The sequence below is a fragment of the Loxodonta africana genome, chromosome 2, assembly GCF_030014295.1.
Source record: "Loxodonta africana isolate mLoxAfr1 chromosome 2, mLoxAfr1.hap2, whole genome shotgun sequence".
NCBI classification, from domain to species: domain Eukaryota; kingdom Metazoa; phylum Chordata; class Mammalia; order Proboscidea; family Elephantidae; genus Loxodonta; species Loxodonta africana.
In genome coordinates, this window is record NC_087343.1 from 173,028,225 (window position 1) to 173,048,817 (window position 20,593).

The 20,593-nt window shown below is 40.2% G+C and overlaps 1 protein-coding gene across 2 annotated transcripts in view; it reads left to right on the forward strand.

The window, feature by feature from the left end:
• ITK (IL2 inducible T cell kinase) overlaps nt 1-20,593 on the forward strand; it is an 81,681-nt gene that overhangs the window by 46,922 nt on the left and 14,166 nt on the right. Inside the window, exons 7-12 of one of the 2 annotated variants that reach the window (XM_064278819.1) lie at nt 26-91; nt 6,636-6,690; nt 14,948-15,030; nt 16,284-16,417; nt 16,802-16,876; nt 19,040-19,211. In XM_064278819.1, coding sequence (XP_064134889.1) covers nt 26-91; nt 6,636-6,690; nt 14,948-15,030; nt 16,284-16,417; nt 16,802-16,876; nt 19,040-19,211 — 585 coding nt within the window. The remainder of the gene's footprint in view (nt 1-25; nt 92-6,635; nt 6,691-14,947; nt 15,031-16,283; nt 16,418-16,801; nt 16,877-19,039; nt 19,212-20,593) is intronic. The other variant, XM_064278825.1, reaches the window with a different exon arrangement.

Genomic DNA, 20,593 nt, shown 5'->3' on the forward strand with positions numbered 1-20,593 from the left:
TAAACACCAATTTCCCTTTTAACAGGCATGAAGGATATGTACCAAGCAGTTATCTGGTAGAAAAATCTCCAAATAACCTGGAAACCTACGAGTAAGATTATTTTATTTGTTTTCTAAAAGTATGATATTCCTTAGGTTAGGAGGGATTCCTGGGAGGCACAAATGGTTTACTCTTGGCTACTAACCTAAAGGTTGGAGGTTCACACCCACTTAATGGTGCCAAGGAAGAAAAACCTGTTGGTCTACTTCGGGAAAGATTACAGCCAAGAAAATCCTACGGAGCACAGTTCTACTCTGTAACACATGGGGTCACCATGAGTCAGAACTGACTCGACAGCAACATGTTTGGGTTTTTAGGTTAGGAGTAAATTATAGGTTGATTATGAAAATATTAAGCCTTTTCTTTTCTTGATTCACTTTCTTCTTCCTCAACCTCCGCCCCCTAAATGAGCAGGAGAGGAGCAATTTAAATAAGAGGAGGGGAAGGGTATGGGCACTCATGTCCCCTTTTATCAAAGGGGGACAGATTGAAGGAAAAGGTCGTACTGGGAATCCCAAGAAAATCAGTCTTACTTGAGAAGGACTAGACACTGTGAACAGTGGATTAAATATAAACAGATTTAAAATAATGGTTAACCACAATGCTTCCAAACACCAAAATAATAGGCAAATAAATAGGTATTAAATATCTGCTTATATTGTGTTAAGTGTTTATTTACAAGATATCACTTAAAAGAGTTCACGGGGACATAATTTTAATGCAAGTACTGAGCATTTAATAAAATTCAATTGTAGTACACAATGTACTCACCATGTACATTCATTTCCTAGCTCCAGCTGAAGGCCCTGAAGTAATGACATAGCAGTAGCAATGCTCACATCTAGCATCCAGATCTTGGTTTCGAATTAACACTTCACACTTAAGAGAGACTTCTTGGAGCAATGGTTTAGGAGATCCAGGGTTAGGTCAGGGAGAGAACAAGATGAACCTGGGCCATCTTGTTGTGACAGAAAATTAAAAAATACTCAATAATAATAATAATGTGGACATATCTAACAAACACATAAGTCGGCTGCAAGAGGCTCCCACTAACCAAATCTGGGACAATTTGAGTATCGAAATAAATAATGACAGTAATAGACTACGATCCATTGAATAAAATAATAGTCCGTAGTAAATACATACATTAATAAGTACATAAGAAGAGAAAGCTCTTGCTTACACTAGAATGCCAACTAATGAATCTAGAAGGAATTATAAACTTTAAAAATCATAGCTTTTGAAGGCCAAGTATCAACCAATTCAGGCAAGCATCCTCAATATTAGATGTTACAACTAGGGAGTGAAAGTCTGATGAGGCACAGTTTAATTACATAGCTTTAAATTATCTCTGCGTTAATCCCTTATTAATTACAAAGTGGAGAAACCTGGTAGGCTCCATCTTAACCAAATGACCAACTTCACATTACTGAAAATGGGACCAACAGATATGTGTCTCTAGGTGTGATGTGTTGAGAAGGACATAGCATCACTCCTGTAATATTCCTGTCCAAAGTCCATAATCTGCATTTAGTCAGGAGGAAATACTAAACAAATTCAAGTTGATATATATCCTACAAAATAACTGGCCCATTAAAAAAAAAAAAAACCCAGTGCCGTTGAGTCGATTCTGACTCATAGTGACCATAGCTATAGGACAGAGTAGAACTGCCCCACAGAGTTTCCAAGGAGAGCCTGGTGGATTCAAACTACCGCCCCTTTGGTTCACAGCCATAGAACTTAACCACTATGCCACCAGGGTTTCCAACTGGCCCACACCCTTCAAAAACGCTAATACCATTGAAGAAGGAAAGCCTGAGAAATTGGTCTGCATTAAAGGAAAGAATAAAGAGACTTGGCAACTGAATGCACTCTTATTCCTAGGCTGGAGCTTGAACCATTAAAAAAAAAAAAAAAAAGAATTATTGCAAAAATGCTATTGGAACAATTGATAAAATTTTAATAAGATTTGAAATTAAGTAATAATATTGTATCAATGTTAAAATTCCTGATTTTGGTAATTGTACTGTCGTTATGTGAGTATATGTTTTATTAGTAAATCACTGAAGTACTTAGGCGTAAAAATCTACTCTCAAGTACTGAATCAAAAAAAATTATTGTTATAAAAGAGTGCTACTATTCACCAAGTGTTCCCAGAGAGACGGCAGTAGACTCATGTCGCTATAAATTCTAGAGAAGTGCTGGTGTGGTCAACATTTAAAAATAACAAAAGTTGGGCCGTACAACATGAAAAAATTACCTAAGAAATGCACTTGACCAGACACTAAACACTTCCAATGATCGCATTTCCAGTATAAAAATCTCTGTGTCTATTGTAACAATTTTCTCTTCCATGTGCACAATATCCATCTGCCTAGAATAAAAATGTGTAAATATTCACAGTAGGAAGAGAATTGCCTCTTATGTGAGAATGTCACCCGATACTGTGATCTGGTCAATTAGGAATTTAATAGAAATATTTCGGAGTTGAAGAGCTTTTTTGGATTCTAAATATAATTGTTTAGGTACAAATTTTTTTGTAACATTCTTCACCTTGAAAGTTTACTGCATTTTTTTTTCATGTGTTTAATAAATGTTGAGAAACCATAAAGTTTCAAAATTTATAAGTTTGCCCTCAGGGAGCAGAAATGTTATATTTTAAAATAGTTGTTTTAAAGTATATTTTTGGAAACAACCTAAAAGTTCCTCTCCAAAAAAGCAGGGGATTGGTTGAGGGTGGTGCATCCATTAAATAGTATGTGATCATTAGAGAGAAAAAAAAAAATCTACTCTCAAATCATTCAGAAGAAAATATTTCTATGTATGCATATATGCATCTGTTTGTATGGCTATATATCTATCTAGAGGGGCTAGTAAAGCAAATGTGCAAAATGTCAGCAATTGTTTTAGCTGGGTGAAGTATACATGGGAGCTCTTTTATACTATTTTACAACTTTCCCTTAAGTTTAAAATTATTTCAAAATAACAAAAATTGGCTTACACCAAAAAAAGAAAAAAAAAAGCCAAACCCGTTGCTGACGAGTTGATTCTGACTCATAGCAACCCTATAGGACAGAGTAGAACTGCCCCACAGAGTTTCCAAGGAGTGCCTGATGGATTCAAACTGCTGACCTTTTTGTTAGCAGCCATAGCGCTTAACCACTACACCACTGGGTTGAAGAATACCAGCTAATGAGGACTTCTGTTAACTCATTAGGATTCGCAGTAATTCAAATGTGATCAAGTGGTGTTGTACATGTAGAAATTGTTGATATATGTTTTGCTGTGTATCTTTTTCAACAACAACAAAACAAAGTGTTGCTGAAATTCTTATAGGTTCAGTAATGAAGAGCTATCATTTTCTGAAAAGTCTTTCACCTGCCACTCATTTTGAAAAAAATTGGCTCAAGTATGTGGGAGTAGCCCCTCCCTCAGCTAACAGGAAAATCATCAGTTCTTAGAATATTTGAGCTTAAGTGAGGTATACTGGGCACACTGAGGTTCCTAATGAAATATATATGAGATATGCTTAAATAAAATAAAACTATATATTGGACACCTCCAGAAAATGGGTAGGCATTTATTTCCAGTGTTCACTAAGAAGCTGGGAAGTTTTATTTGTATTTCTTTTTCTTTTCATTAGAGTTTCTTTGTTTATGATAAAAACCAAACCGTTGCCATGGAGTCGATTTTGACTCATAGTGAGTCAAGAGTAGAAATGCCCCATAGAGTTTCCAAGGAGCACCTGGTGGATTTGAAACGGTGACTTTTTGGTTAGCAGTTATAGCACTTAACCACTACGCCACCAGGGTTTCCTTTTTTTTTTTTTTTTGGTTATTTATGGTAGAGGGGGCAAACTCAAAACTCTGAATATAATGCAGTACGGGATGGTGGGACATGGGTAAATAAAAAGTATATACCCCAAAACAAACCCTTATCTAAAGGTATCCTTAGTCATTTTTAAAAATAAAACACCACATCATACAAATAAAAAATTTCCAGACCCTATTTTTCTGCTAGTATTAGCTTGCATTCTTTACATTATGAAGTCACAGCTAGAGAGTAAAATAACTTACAAGCAAACATCCAGATATTTAGTTTACTTCTAGGTATATAAAAAATGCTTAGTATGATGATTTTTTTGTCCTTGAAATTAATGTTGTCACTTTCAGGTGATATCTGTGTGAGAAAGTGGCACATAATTATGGGCAGTTAAATTGACTGGATTGAGTTCTCATGCCTTTGTAGAGTGGCTCTGAGTCTGAATGAACTCTATGGCAACGGGTTACCAGCTTTTGTTTGGGGTCATGGCCTTGGGCAAGTTACCTCACCTGTTGGCTCTCAGATCCCTTCTCCATAAAATGAAAAGTCAGATGGTAAAGGAAGGCAAAGCACTCTTAATGATGTCCCTCCCCTTTCATTGAACTCAGGGTAGCTATCACTATTAGATATTGGCACTGTTACTTACTGAACCCAGACGTGACCTCAAAATCCTTTTCAACGCACAGCTCAAGGCAGCCACTACTCATGGATTATAGCTTGAATATGATGAAACATATTTGCCAACCAAGCAAATAATCTGAGAAGCTGGATTATATGAAGAACTCGGCATCAAGGTTGGAGGAAGATTTGTTAGGAACCCATGATATTCAAATGACTCAACCTTGCTTGCTGAAAGAGGACTTGAAGCACTTACTGATGAAGATCAAAGACCACAGCCTTCAGTGTGGATTATGCCTCAACATAAAGGAAACAAAAATCCTGACAACTGTACCAATAAGCAACATCCTGATAAATGGAGAAAATATTGAAGTTGTTAAGGATTTCATTTCACTTGGATCCACAATCAACGCCTATGGAAGCAGCCGTCAAGAAATTAATGTATTGCATTGGGCAAATCTTTGGCAAAAGACTTCTTTAAAGTGTTAAAAAGCAAAGATGTCACCTTGAGGACTAAGGTGCACCTAACCCAAGCCATGGTATTTTCCATTGCCTCAGATGCATGCAAAAGCTGGGCAATGAATAAGGAAGACCAAAGAATTGACAGCCTTGAATTCTGGTGGCGGAGAAGAATATTGAATAATATGATTTACTGCCGGAAGAACAAATAATTCTTTCTCGGAAGAAGTACAGCTAAAACGCTCCTTAGAAGTGAGAATGGTGAAGCTTCGTCTCACGTACTTTGGACGTGTTATCAGGAGGCCAGTCCCTGGAGAAGGGCATTATGCTTGGTAGGGTAGAGGGTTATCCAAAGAAAGGAAGACCCTCAACAAATGGATTGACATGGTGGCTGCAGTAATGGGCTCAAACATGCAGTGATTGTGAGAATGGTGCAGGATGGGGCAGTGTTTCATTCTATTTTACATAGGGTCACTATGAGTTGGAACTGACTTGACGGCACCTAACAAAACAAAATTTGCCAGCCCTCAACTACATAATCTCCAAGAGGCCTTTGAAGTGTAAGATACTGTTCTGTTGTAGAATACAGATATACTGAATCAAAATCTACAGTTTAACAAAATCTCCAGGTGATGAAAGTCTTATTTATAATAAATTTTTGAGAACCACTGTTCTACTAGTGGTTTTCAGGGTCGGTCCCTGATGAGCAGCATTAGCATTGCTTGGGGACTTGTTAGAAATGCAAGTTCTCTGCAGGGCTTTGAACCAGTTCATTCTGGCAGAATGTTCAAAAAGCTCCGGAGGATCCACTAATTCCCTTATTCATTACTGCTCTGAAATAGCCAAACAAGTTTGATAAGTGGTATTCCTTCCCCAGAGCCTTGGTAGTACAATGGTTAAGAGCATGGCTGCCACCAGCCACTCCTTGGAAACTCTACGGGGCAGTTCTACTCTGTCCAAGAGGATTACTCTGGGTCAGAATTGACTCAGTGGCAATGGGTATTCCTTCCCCAACCAGAACTTTTCTCCTAGATGTATTGATTTCCAAAACTGGTTACTAACTGATGATTATTCTACTTCCTTTTACCTAGTCAGTTTTCAGGGAGACCAAGATGGTGGCTCTAGTATTTTTAGACCCAGTATTTTTAGGGGACATAAAAATAAATAAATCTCCATCTCCCAAAATCACACATATTTTTATTTACCACTTTTTATTCCTTTTCACCAGACCTCAAAATTTTAAAAATAATATAATTACTTTGCAGAAGGTCTTGAAGACCAGTCTTAAAGAAGAAAATACTACAGTTCTTTTAAAAGGATATTTGCTTAACTTTCAAATTTGTGTAAAATTTTTATAGCTGCCCTAGCATCATCCTATGTATAACCACCCACTGAATTCTAAAATGAGGAAGATAAATTTTTTTTAATTTTATTATGAAATATTTCCAAAGTACACAAAAGTAGAGAGAATACCCAATACCCAGCTTCAACAATTATCAATATTTTGCCAGTCCTCTTTCATCTGTCCCCTTCAGTTAAAAACGTTATTACACTTAAAAGTAGCATGTTTTTCCTTTAGAGCTTAAAAGCCTTGGTAGAAACGGAAAATGACCAAATGGTTTTCCAGCCTTGTATTTTATAAGTACATAGTAGAATTTAATAAGTGTCATTGACACGTGACTTTTTATGCTTTCAGGTGGTACAATAAGAGCATCAATCGTGACAAAGCTGAAAAACTTCTGTTGGACACAGTAAGTCTCCTTAACGTTTCTTTTGACTTAAAATGAATTGTGCTTTTTTTTTTTTTTTCAGCCATGCCGTGGTTTATGCAAATGCACTGGGTTGCTATATTAGATGAACAATGGTTGCCATGTTTCATGACAGTAATCTGGGAGTTTACAGAACTAGCAAATGACAGGATTTTGCAGTAACCATTACTTTGCATAGAGTCCCTGGATGGTCCAAATGGTTAACATGCTTGGCTGTTAACCAAAAGTTTGGAGGTTCAAGTCCACCCAGAGTCTCCTTGGAAGAAAGGTCTGGTAATCTTCTTCTGAAAAATCAGCCATTGAAAATCCTACAGCGCACAGTGCTACTCTGGCACACATAGGGTTGTCACAAGTTAGAATTGACTCAACAGCAACTGGGTTTTTTGTTGTTGTTTCATTTTTTCATACCTTGGACAGTAGCTATGGATGAGCCTTAGAGAAAGGGAGATGGGAGGATGTCAGGAAAGGTATGAAAAGCTATGAAAGGAAGGTGGAAAGATGGTGAATACTGTCAAAGAATAATTCAAAGGCATATACAGTAGTTTATTATTATTTTTACTTTGTACAAGGGAAACTGGCAATAAGTTGATTTCATCTATCAAAGGCAAAAACATAATTTCTGTAGGAGGAAAACCTATTGCTATCGAGTTGATTCCAACTCATAGCGACCCTATGGGACAGAGTAGAACTGTCCCATAGGGGTCCTGAGGCTATAATCTCTACAGAAGCAGACTGCCACATCTTTCTTCCATTGAGTGGCTAGGGGGTTCAAACCATCAAGATTTCGGTTAGCAGAAGAGTGCTTAACCACTGCACCACCAGAGGCTCGTACAGGATGAAAAGGGAAAGGGGAAAAGGAAAAACCATATTTAGGAGCAGTGAGCTTTGGCTTTTCTGTCTTTGGCTAAATCACTGATTACCAAAGAACAAGTTCAGTTACTTATGGATCCTCCACAATACCCTGTGTGTACCTGTGACACCCGCATAAGAAGCAGCCTCTGTAGCACATCTGTGTGTCAGTATCCATCTCAGTCACGGCAGGTCTGCCATTGCCTTTATTAGCGTTTCTCAGCATAAACTCAAGTACCAGGCCATTTTGCTAAGCACAGAGCTAGGCACTCTGGGGTGTTTGAGACAGGATCTTTGCCCTCAACAAGCTTTGAACTCTATTGGGAAACAAGGCAAACTCTGAAGAAAGAGTTAGAGGATAATCTAAGATAAACTATGAACAGATGGGACAGGCCCAGATAGGGAGTTCAGAGAAGCCCTAGAGAGAATTCAGGAAGACTTCATGGAGGCAGGGGAACTTAGCTGGGAAGGGCTCTGGTCTGGCTCTACAGCGATTCAGCACTTAAGCTGTTTCCTGTGGTTCCCAATAGGCCACACGTTAGAATCACAGGAAAATTAAAAAATATATAGATTCCTAGATCCCACCCAGACCTACAGAATCAGAATCTCCAGAGTTACTTCCTGGGAATCAACTTTTTTTTTTTTTGAAAGTCCAACCTGTGTTCCACTCGTGGGCAGCCCAGCACCTCGACCCCCAACCTGTGTTATACCAAAAAACCAAGCCCTTCGAGTCGATTCCAACTCAGAGCGACCCTACCAACCTGTGTTACTATAGTATTATTGGATATTGGATGCCATAGTAAAAATTGACTAATAAGGACTAATTGATGGGGAGTGCAAAATTAATTAAAAACCTGAATTATACTGTGTTTAAACAAGTGCAGGTTTTTTTTTTAATTTTCCATCGCTTATCAGTTAGCAAAGTGTTATCTATTACCAAACCAAATCCAGTGCCCTCGAGTCGATTCCGACTCATAGCGACCCTATAGGACAGAGTAGAACTGCCCCGTAGAGTTTCCAAGGAGTGCCTGGCGGATTCAAACTGCCGACCCTTAGGTTAGCAGCCGTAGCACTTAACCACTAAGCCACTAGGGTTTCCGTGTTATCTATTTAGGAGCTCTTAAAACCGCCCACATTAATGAGTAGCTAATTTCATTTTTACATTTTTTTTTTTTTGAGGCACTTAAATACATTTTGCTTGCTATAGCATTTGAAACATCACCGCTTTCTAATAGTCTGAACTACGTTATCAAATCCTCCTTAGATAATATGAGGGTAAACTTAAGTGGGTTCTTGTCATATTCTCTGTAACTGAAACTGAATGGCGTTGTTCATTTTTTCTTGCTGTTGCTTGTATGCTGTTTGAAATAATAGCTGAAGAGTTTCACGGGTATATTTAAAAACCAGTCTCCATGGAATCAACTCTGACTCCTGGCAACCCCATGTGTGTCAGAGTAGAACTGTGGTTTTCAATGGCTGATTTTTCAGATCGCGCCAGGTTTTTCTTCTGAGGCGCCTCTGAGAAGACAAACCTCCAACCTTTCAGTTAGTAGCCAAGCGTGTTAACTGTTTACACCACCCAGGAACTCTGGGTGTATTTAGTGTCCCCTTAGGTAACAAATGGAAACCCTCCTGGCGTAGTGGCTAAGTGCTATGGCTGCTAACCAAAGAGTCAGCAGTTGGAATCCACCAGGCACTCCTTGGAAACTCTATGGGGCAGTTTTACTCTGTCCTGTAGGGTCGTTATGAGTCGGAATCGACTCCATGGCACTGGGTTTGGTTTTTGGGTTTTACATAACAAATGTAGTACTCTTACGAGGGGAAAATTGGTTCATTAACTACAGCTCCCAGTCTACTGCCCCATATGTATTTCTCCATTCCTGCTGTAACTCAACATCCAAAACTGTATCTAGCACAAAGCAGTTGCTCAATAAATATTTGTTGAATGCATGAATGAATATATCAAACACTTAATAAATGTTTCTAAATTAACAATCATGCTTAAGGAGAGCCTGGCTGATTCTAAGTAATATTATGGGAGCATTTCAAAAATACAGACTCCTGGACTCCAGCCTTAACCAATCAGAACTTCTAGGGGTGACACCCAGGTGATTCTAGGACTTACTCAGGTTTAGGAAGCAGTGAAAAGCCTCTCCTAACGAGTCCTATGAATTCTTTGTATGTTTCTGCTTCCAGGAAGCTTTCCATGCCCTCCCCCTTCCTCATAATGGAACGTGGTTCCTCCTGCCTTTGAACCCCTGTGTTTCTGTAACAGTCCTCCTCCAGTGGTACTGTGTTCACTCTACTGTGAATCGCAGTAGTTTCCTTTCCAGCCTTAGTCCCTCTAGGTAGAGGGTAAATGTCTTAGGAGCTGGTACTCACTCTGTAACTCAGTACTTCTTGCAGCACCTCGCACATTCAATGACCTGAATTTCAAGCAGGAGCCTTATCCAGGGCGCTGATTTATCATACTCTCATGATTCAGAGATGCTATTAACGATGCAATTTTGACTTAATAACAGGTTTATTTTAGGAGAATAAAAGAACCACTTCGAGAATAGAAGATGTCAGATACTCTTTAAGTATAATGCAGTGTGACAAGGCTATGAATTATCCATTAGTGTTTTTCACAATAACCTACCCTATGTGTCAAGATTATCTTCTGTAAGGTCATCTTCAAGTCACGTGGACAGAAAGAAAGAAATACACTCATAGCACTGCCAACATGTCTCAGAGGGAGGAAGACAATAGAATTAATACTTCCAGCAGACAGTATGCCATACTGTGTAATAATAATGGCCAATAATATCCCTTATAGTCTTGGTTCTGGTATTATGTTCTAGGTACTGTTTTATGCACTTTAATTCTCACAACAACCTAATGGAAGTTATTTTACAGATGAGGAAATTGAAGCTCATATATTTAATCAGTAATTATCTGGAATTCACAAAGTTTTAGTCTGTTGGGGTTAGAGTTCCCTTCAAAGATTCTCTGGTCTATCCGCCTTTTGTACTACAGTTGGGTAAACTGGGGCCAAGTTCAGAGAGTGAATCGGTTTCATACTCTGAACTAGAGCAAGGAAGATTCTTCACACACACACACAGAGTTAATAAGGGAGTAGTATACAAGTTACTTTTTGTTCACTCATTCCACCAGTTTGTATGTATATCTCACCTCCTTGGCATGTTTGATTCTTTTTATTGTTGCCTCTTTATTTTTCTAGTAAAAAGTAAACTGGGACCTTGAGTATGTCCCAAGGGAGCAAGGGATGCCCTCTGGTTGCATCCCATAGGTCAGTGCCCCCTTTCATGACAGTAATATGAGTGGTTACTCTTGACGCTCCAATGTCCTTTGTGGTTGTGACTTCCTCTGAGCTTTTGGCAGGAAGTAGGTCATATGGCACGTGCTGCCTGCCTTAGTTTCCTCAGAACTCTTGGTTGCCTCAGCCCCAAAACAGAGTTTCCTGTCACTATCACTGAATGCTACCCAGAGCAACTACAATAAAGGAAGGGAGTGCTTCAGAAAAGCTGGGCCTTCCATACTCTGCAGAGCTGACTGACAGACTTACCTCTCCTTTTTCTAATTCCTCTGAATTGTTTACTCTTGTTAATAACTGGGCCCCATTCTGATTATAAATTTTTCAGAAAAACAATGGCTTCTTTAAAAGAAGAAGAACAACAGTAACAAAACATTCTTAATTAAATGGAAGAGACGTTCACCCCATCTTCTTCACAGACAGTTGATAAACTTCTGGTCTTTTTGGTCTATGTTTCTACCCCCTTAGAGTAAGGTACATCTTCTGATAAAGTCTGACTCTGATAAGGTTTTGTTTCTTCCTTCTTGAGTTTAACCCATCACATTAGAATGAAGCAAGACCAAAAGTTATGTTATTTAGCAAAAAGGCAAAGCTTCAAAGCCAAGCTATGCTACATGCAACACATGGATGAATCTCACAAACAGGATGTTGAGCAAAAAAAAAAAAAAAACAGACATAAATTCGCTATTCACTGTAGCCAAAAGGTAGAAGCAACCCAGATGTCTGTCACTTTAAAACAAAATGTGGTACATCACACAATGGAATATCACTCCGCCAGAAATAGAAATGATACACGCTACAGCATAGATGAACATTGAAAACATAATGCTAAGTAACAGAAAGCAGTCCCAGAAGTCAGTTGTATGCCTCCATTTTTATGAAATGTCCAGAACAGGCGAATTTATAGAGATAGTAGATGAGCGTGGCAGGGGTGCCAAGGGTCTGAAGTATCTTTTTCGGAGATGGAAATCTTCTGAGACTAGATTGTGGTGATGACTGCACAACTCTGTAAATTTACTACAAATCAATGAATTGTGCACTTAAAATGGGAGAATTCTATAGTCTGTGAATTGTACCTCAAAAGTGGTTTTTAAAAAGCTATAATATTGAGACGGGAGGAACCCCTGAATCTGCCACTCTGAGAAAATCTTCAAACCATGAACTGAAATTATCCCCTGAAGTCATCTTCAAACGAAATAGCTATTTAGCTAAACTAATAAAGAGTGTTCACCATGAAAATTGTTCTTTTAAATAATTATCTATACGAGATCACATTATCAATAGTAACTCTAAAGCATAGCCAGGGCAGCCCTGGCTCACGGCCTTTTGGGGGATGGGAAGCTGCGGCTCAGCAACAGAGATCTGAAGATTCAGGTCTTAGTTTCAAATTTCAGAATAGGCTCTTGAAACTCTCAGAAGAGTTTTAAAAGTCTGTTTAGTACTAAAACCCAAAGTTTATGTGGTAAACTATAGGTTTGGCAAAATGCATAATAAGGGCCAATTTTCCCTTAACCCCCAGGAGGACTGGAACAGAAAAGTAGATGAGGGCCAATTGGAGGAAGCAGGTTCTGACTCCGTACAAGGACGAGCTTTCCTAACTACCAGCGCTGGATTGGGAGGGAGACTACTTGTCAGAACTGTTATAAATAGGAGAAGTATGTTCCAGTTAAGTCAGTGGGTACTACACACAAATGTCTTTAAGAATCATATGGCAAGCTTTTAAAAGCCCAGGCACCGGGGTTCTACCCCTGGAGACCCCAAGTGCATAGGTCTGACGTAGAACAAGGTCAGCTGTTGGTGATGGTTGTTGCTGTTATTTAATTCTTCAGGAGACTTTAATCATCAATAAAGTTTGGTACACAGGGGTTTAGAGAGTTGGGCTTGATCAGTGGGTCTCAACCAGGGCTTCCAACTGGTTAGAACCCCAGGTGAGAATTTGCATTTCCACCCTATCTTGATTATTTAGTGCTCCTATAACAGAAATACCACAAGTGGATAGTTCTGGCAAACAGAAATTTATTCTCTCACAGTTTCAGAGGCTAGAAATCCAAATTCAGGGTGCCAGCTCCAGACGAAGGCTCTCTCTCTGTCAGTTCTCGGGGAAGGTCCTTGTCATCAATCTTCCTCTGCTCTAGGAGCTTCTCAGCCCAGGGACCCTGGGTCCAAATGACGTGCGCCACTCCCAGTGCTTCTTTCTTGGTCGCATGAGGTCCCTCTCCTCTCTGCTTCATTCTCTTTTTTGTATCTCAAAAGAAATTGACTTAACATAAACCTAATCCTGTAGATTGAGTTCTGCCTCATTAACATAATTCTAATCCTGCCTCATTAATATCATAGAGGTTCAAATTTGCAACACATAGGGTAATCACATCAAATCACAAACTGATGAACAGCTAGACAATACTAGGAATCATGGCCTAGCCAAGTTGACACACATTTTTGGGAGACACAATTTAATCCATAACACACTCCGAATATACTGAATCAGAATCTACATTTTAACAAGATCTCCAGGTAATTCTTATGTATGATAAATTTGGGAACCACTGCTCTACTAGTGGTTCTCAGAATTGGTTCCTAACCAGGAGGAACCGGTTCAAAGGCCTGCTCTCAACCAGGGCATTTTGTCCCCCAGGGATGTTTAGTGATACCTAGCATTCAGTAGGCAGAGACCAGGAGTAACTGGCAAACATCCTACAATGCATAGGATCGCACCTTACAACCAAGAATTACCTGGCTCAAAAAGTCAGTTGTGCCGAGGCTGAGAAACCCTGGGCCTGATAATCACTACAAGGTCCTTTCTAACCCTGAGTTTCTAGGATTCAAACAACTAGCATGACCCTCTACTTGGACAATTTTTTGCAGTGCAGACAATCCATCTTCAGGGCTGGGGGATGGCAAGGTTTGTGCCACTCAAGATTTTATGTACTTTGCTGTATATATGACAAGTGTATGCCCTCCACACAAGGCTCCTGCTTAACTCCAGCCTTCACTTAAAGACAAGCCGTGCTACATGCAGTACATGGAAGAATCTCACAAACATGATATTGAGCAAAAGCAATCAGATACACATTAACTATTCATCACAGTCAAAAGGTGGAAAGAACCCAAATGTCCATCATCTGATGAATAAAAAAATGGACACACAAAATGTGGTGTATCCATACAATGCACTATTTTTCAGCAATACAAAAGAATGTGACCCTCACTCTGTCAAAGTTAAGAAAATCATATTAATAGACTTTGTAAATGTTACCAGCACAGGATTACAGCTGGGCAGGAATACGGTTAGGCATGAAGTATTTAAAACAGAACTAAGATTTAGAAATTCCCACTAGGAATTGAATCAACTGGTATATCCATTCACTTGGCTTATTTCATCAGTCCTAGCAAAATTGTCAAGATGGTAAAGGGTACATTTTCAGGGTGCTCCCTTCTCCCCACCTCTCTCATGCATCCAGGAGCTTAATATTCATTCTCCTTCTACCCTCCAGCAAAATCAGCAGTCTGGAAAGGGTCTGAGGAATACATTCCCACTTAAGGAACTGACCAAGCTTCCAGAAGTGTTTGCGTCCTTGAAAGGATGGAAAGTGTCTTCTAATCTTTGTTGAATGGAGGCACCATGGTGTAGTAGAATGAGCTGGGGCTTTGCTGACGTGCCAAGGTTCATCTCAGCTCCACCACTAACTAGCTGTGGGATCGTGGGAAAGTCACTTAAACACTTTGGAACTCAGTATCCACATGAGTAAGCTGAAGATAGTAATACCTAGATTGCAGTGTCATATTGGAAAATATCTGTAAAGAGTATGGTATATGGTCATCCCCATGAGGGCAGAGCTTGTGTCTGTCTTTATTCATTGCTAATCTCAGTACTAGGACAGTGCCCGATATAGTAGGAGCACAAGAAATATTTGTTGAATGAATGAATGAAATGGTAGCCATTATTACTGACAGTCTACTTTATGACAAGCTAACCTACACTAGTTCTTCCTTTTATGGGCAATAAAGTGTAGCTGAGTGTATAAGCCTGGTTTCCTGGGATCACTAACCTTCTATCCTTCCTAACCATTCCAGGGCAAAGAAGGAGCCTTTATGGTGCGAGATTCCAGGACACCAGGAACATATACTGTGTCTGTTTTCACCAAGGCTGTCGTAAGGTATGGTCCTAACTTAACTCAGCAATGTGGGGAGAGATGCTTCTGAGGTGGATGAGTGATGGGTAATGCACAGCAATGTCAGACAATGTGAAAGGCAGAGGGCCACTAGAAATTGTTTCCCAGTTCTGTCTGAGAAAACCAAAGCTAGGGAGGCTAAGGACATAACCAAAGTCCCTTAGCAAGAAAGTGACAGAGCCGGGGCTGGACACAAGTTCCTCTTCCCAGTTAGCATCCTGCATACACTGCTCTAAAAAAACAAAATGCCTGATCCTGAGGAGTTTATAATTTAATATATATGGAGTGGGAGAAAAGATACTTCTGGTTGGAAGCAAGAAGATGTGACTTCTAATCCTGGCTCTGCTAATAAAACTGCCTGTCATTTATTGGAGGGCAGTGGTAGTTCAGTAGTAGAATTCTCACCTTTCATGTGGAAGACCAGGGTTTGATTCCTGGCTAATGTACCTCAAAATCAGCAAAGAGAAAAGGCACATGAGTTGAAATCTGCAGGAAACCAGGCACAAGCTTCCAAGAGTCTTTCCCCGTGGAGTCACCAAGGACATACTTAATTCCTCAAGCAATGAATTGTGACAATACGTGCAAAGTGTTGTCTACCAAAAAGCTCATTGGAGGCTCAGTGTCCAGAGTTTAACTGGGGGCTAGCCACATAGGCACCCTGCCTAGAATGTGCCCAAATTCCAGACTCCCAAAAGGAAAGCAGTTATTTGACATAAGCCACTTTGTTTGTAAAGAGTTTTGGCACAGAGACACTTTTATCAGTTTGGGAACCCCCCCAAAATCCAAGTTCCAAATATCACCCCAGGGCTAAACTTACAAGCAGATCTTTCAAAGGATAGCAGTATCAGGCCTTTGTGTTAATTCTTTTCTGACAAAGTCAAATACATATGAAAGGGCAATAGATGCTTCCTCAACATATGCTGACGATTAATTATATTCATAAAGCAGAGAAGGAAAATGTGCAACACATGTGATACCCATTTTGTGCTCATGGAAGAAATATCACCAGTCCATCATGGCACTGTTTGCAGTTGGGTCCAGACACAGCTTCAGAATCCATCTTAACACAGCACTCCTGGCACCCATGGCAACCTGCCCAGACTGGCACAAAAGTTGAAATGTATCTGCCATCCTTGCAAGAGGTCAAGAAACAAAGCTAATAGGGATCTGATACCAGTAGACGTCTTTGCATCCAAGCATTGCTTATTAATAATCACAGCCCTTATGTTTCATTTAAGTGAGAACAACCCCTGTATAAAGCACTATCACATCAAAGAAACAAATGATAACCCCAAGCGATACTACGTGGCTGAAAAGTACGTGTTTGATTCCATCCCTCTCCTCATCAATTACCACCAACACAACGGAGGAGGTGAGTTCTAGAGGTCAAAGCGGAGAGGTACCCATGCAAGGGAACTTGGATAAAGTGGCAAAAGCCCAGCCTGGTCTCTTCATATCACACAAGGTGATCATAAATAATAACCAAATGTACAGATAGAAAAAGGTGCCAAATATTTGAATATATCATTTATTTTCCACTAGAAAACTCTGCTGTTGAAATCATTAAATGTCATTACTTGCCCACCTGTGCTTATGAGTCTTCTCAGGGAGGGTGTGAAACCAGTGCTTGGGGCTTTGTTTGGGATTTGTTTTTCAGAAAAAAAGTCGCTTTTGTATTGGATTCTATTTTTTCCTGATGATGTAACTTGGACAGTTGCTTCGGTAAAGCTCTAACCCTTCTCTTTTTAATCAACAGGTCTGGTCACTCGGCTCCGGTATCCAGTTTGTTCCTGGAGGCAGAAAGCCCCGGTCACAGCAGGGCTGAGATATGGTGAGCAGTGCATTCTAGAATATTGTGCATTTGTGCTAAAACTCATGTCTTTAAAGGACTAAGGGAAATTGTGAATGCACTTTCCCATGAGCCTAACTATTCCCCAGGCTTCTAATAACTATTAAAACAGGTAGGCTGTGTAACAGGAGATAGCATGCACAAATGAACATTTACAATTTGTGCGAATAAGGGAAGTGTACATGTGAGCACATTATCTAGGTCAAATCGGTGTCCACTGGTTTTAATTAAGAGTTCATCAACGAAGTATTTTTTGAGCTCCTACTTTGTACGGAGCACTCTACTAAATGTTATTAGAAAAATACTAGTAAACAATGCTTTAGCACTGTGCTCCCACCTATCTGCTAGAAATTTCGTGTTATCTACTTTGTTGGGGGGTGGAGGAATCCCTGGGTGGCACAAGTGGTTAAGCGGTCAACTGTTAGCCAAAAGGTTGGCTGGGGGTACACATGGGGTTGCCATGTGTCAGTGCTGACGTGACGGCAGCTAACAACAACAACAGCTTTTTTGAGGATTGGCCTATTGGAAGGGCTGTAGGCTGGCAGCACCCAGAAGTATTAGCTTGAACAGCAGAGTTTTAATTATTTTTTATTGCCTTTATTCAAGCATGCATCACCAGTGCCACAGCCCCTACTGTACCTTCTTGTCCTCCAGGCCTGTTTCACCCATTTATGACTAACTGCCTGGAGCCTGGAGCCATTTGCATTTGCATCCCCTGGCTCAGATGGTGTGCTGGTTGGGGAGAGAGCTGGTGTAATTTTCATGTTGTGTCTCCTACATTGTGTGTGGGTGCTGTTGAGCCTATTCCAACTCGTAGTGATCCTATAAGACAGAGTAGAACTGCACCACAGGGTTTCCTGGGCTGTAATCTTTATGTGAGCAGATCACCAGGTCTTTTGTCCCGTGAACCTCCAATTTTCAATTAGCTGCCAAGCACTTAAACATTGCATCTCCAGGGCTCCTTTCTCTTAGGTTAGTCATTCTCAAACTTCGGTGTGCATCAATGTCATCCAGGATGTTTATTAAAAATGTTGACTGCTGAAACTTTCCCAACACTTATCCAAACCTAAACCCTGGGTGTAGTGTCCTAGAATCTGCATTTTAAATAAGTACCCTGGGTGATTTTGATATAAGTAGTTAGAGGGCAAACTTAAAAACTGCCTTGGGCTCTGTCCCCAACCAGCACCATGACTGGCCAAAGTAGGCACTAAATACTGTTTTTGTTGAGTCTCTGCCTCAAAGATGTAGAAATCTGAATGTTTATCATGTTAGACTAAGGATATTAGACTAAAAAAAAAAAAAAAAGGATATTAGACTAAGGATCAAAAAAGGATAATGCTTCTTTAGCCTTCTTATGAAGATAAGGTTATTGTAATATCTGTAGGATTTTCATGTGTCTATGCTAGATGGCATCTCAGAGATAACCCACTCATTTGCTAATGAAAAGCTGAGACACAGAGCCATTTTATTTGTTAACTGTGCACTTATTGAGAGCCTACCATATGCCAGGCACTGTGCTAGGTTGTGCCTCTGTACAAGCTCTCTTTGAATATTCTTCACCCCGGCTAATGCCAGTGGAGTGCTGTGTACATAGTGGATGCTCTTGATAAATGAATGAAGGAATGAATCAGCAGCCTAAATAAAATTTGCCCTACGTGAAAAATGGCAATGACAAATTTTCAATCAGTTGTAGAAAATGGTTGGGACCTTACAGGAACTCTTTCATTTAGTTTCATTAATATCTTAATTAATGCTTTTCTCCTTCCCCTTGGCATGTAACCCCCATACATGTATTTTCAAGGTTTTAAATGCATGCCCTGTGTCATTATTTAGAAAAAATATATAATAATTATATCTATAGTTCTTGTGGTAGAAAGATGTGGTGATCTGCTTCTGTAAAGATTATGGCCTTGGAAACCCTATGGGGCAGTTCTACTCTGTCCTATAGGGTTGCTGTAAGTTGGAATCGACTCATCAAGAATGGGTTTATGATAGTTCTAAGTCTACAGCTTATACCATTCTCCATCTTTGGATCATATTAACAAAAGACTAAAATTCTGCATAGGAGCTATAAAGCCTTCCGGTAGCCCTATACTTCCTACCTACTGCTTGCCAACCCTGGAAAATCATCTCTGTTTCTTTCAGGGAAATGGGTGATCGATCCCTCGGAGCTCACTTTTGTGCAGGAGATAGGCAGCGGGCAGTTTGGGTTGGTGCATCTTGGCTACTGGCTCAACAAGGACAAGGTGGCTATCAAAACCATTCAAGAAGGGGCCATGTCAGAAGAGGACTTCATAGAAGAGGCAGAAATCATGATGTGAGTGGTCAAAACAAAGGATACAAAGAATCTTTGGGGCAGATGTTCTGTGCTGTGCTCTTTAGGTCCCACTCTAATACCATGTCGTGCTACCTCCCTGCTCAATACCCAGTGGAGGCTTCCTACTGCACAGAGATAAAAATCCAGACTCCTCACCATGGTCTACAAGGCTCTCCATGGTCTGGCCTCGCCTACCTCCTCAATCTTATCTCCTACCGATCTCTACCCCTGGTCCAGACATACCAACCACACTGATCTCTGCCCATCCTCAAACACACCCAGCTGCGTCCCTGACATCCTTCAGGCCAGATGTCAGCCCAGATGTCATCTGATAGGCCTTTTCCACACACCCTGTCACTCTCTCAACTCACTATATGGGGTTACCTTTTTTAAAGCTGTGTTTACTTTTTGCAGCCTGGTTTCCTCTAGAATGTAAGCTCCACGGGGCAGGAGGTTGTCTGTCTTATTTGTCATAACACTGATGTCTATCACAGTACCCGGCACATAATAACTGCTTGGTAAATGCTTGTCGCATGAGTGATGTCTAGGAAGGGATTGTATGAGCCAAAAACGTAGAATAATTGAAGAAAAGAGCTGACTGTTGGAGTCAAGTTATCACTAGTGCATTTGCTAGGGCAATAATGATCACTTGTATTTGAATAAGGTTTTCAGGTTACAAAGCTCTTTCAAAAACCTTCTCTCATTCAGTCAAATCCAGATTTTCTCAACCTCAGCATTATTGACATTTTGGACTGGATAATTCTTTATTGTGGGGGCTGTCCTATGCACTCTAGGATGTTAGCAGCATCCCTGGCCTCTACCCTTCTCTTAGTTGTCTAGTAGATGGCTTTAACAAACAGAAATTTATTCTCTCACAGTCTAGGAGGCTAGAAGTCCAAATTGAGGGCACCGGATCTAGGGGAAGGCTTTCTCTCTCTGTCGGCTCTGGGAGAAGGTCCTTGTCATCAATCTTCCCCTGGTCTAGGAGCTCCTCAGTGCAGGAACCCCGGGTTCAAAGGACACGCTCTGTTCCCGGTACTGCGTTCTTGGTGGTACGAGGTCTTCCCGTCTCTGGGCTCGCTTCTGTCTTTTATATCTCAAAAGAGATTGAGGCAAAACATAATCTAACCTTACAGATTGAGTCCTGCCTCATTAACATAACTCCCTCCAATCCTGCCTTATTAACATGTTAGAGGCAGGATTTACAACACATGGGAAAATCACATCAGATGACAAAATGGTAGATAATCACACAATACTGGGAATCATGGCCTAACCAAGTGGACACACATTTTGGAGGGACACAATTCAATCCATAACAACCCTCTAGGTGCCAACAGCACATCCCTCTCCCACTTATGACAACCAAAAATTCCTTCAGA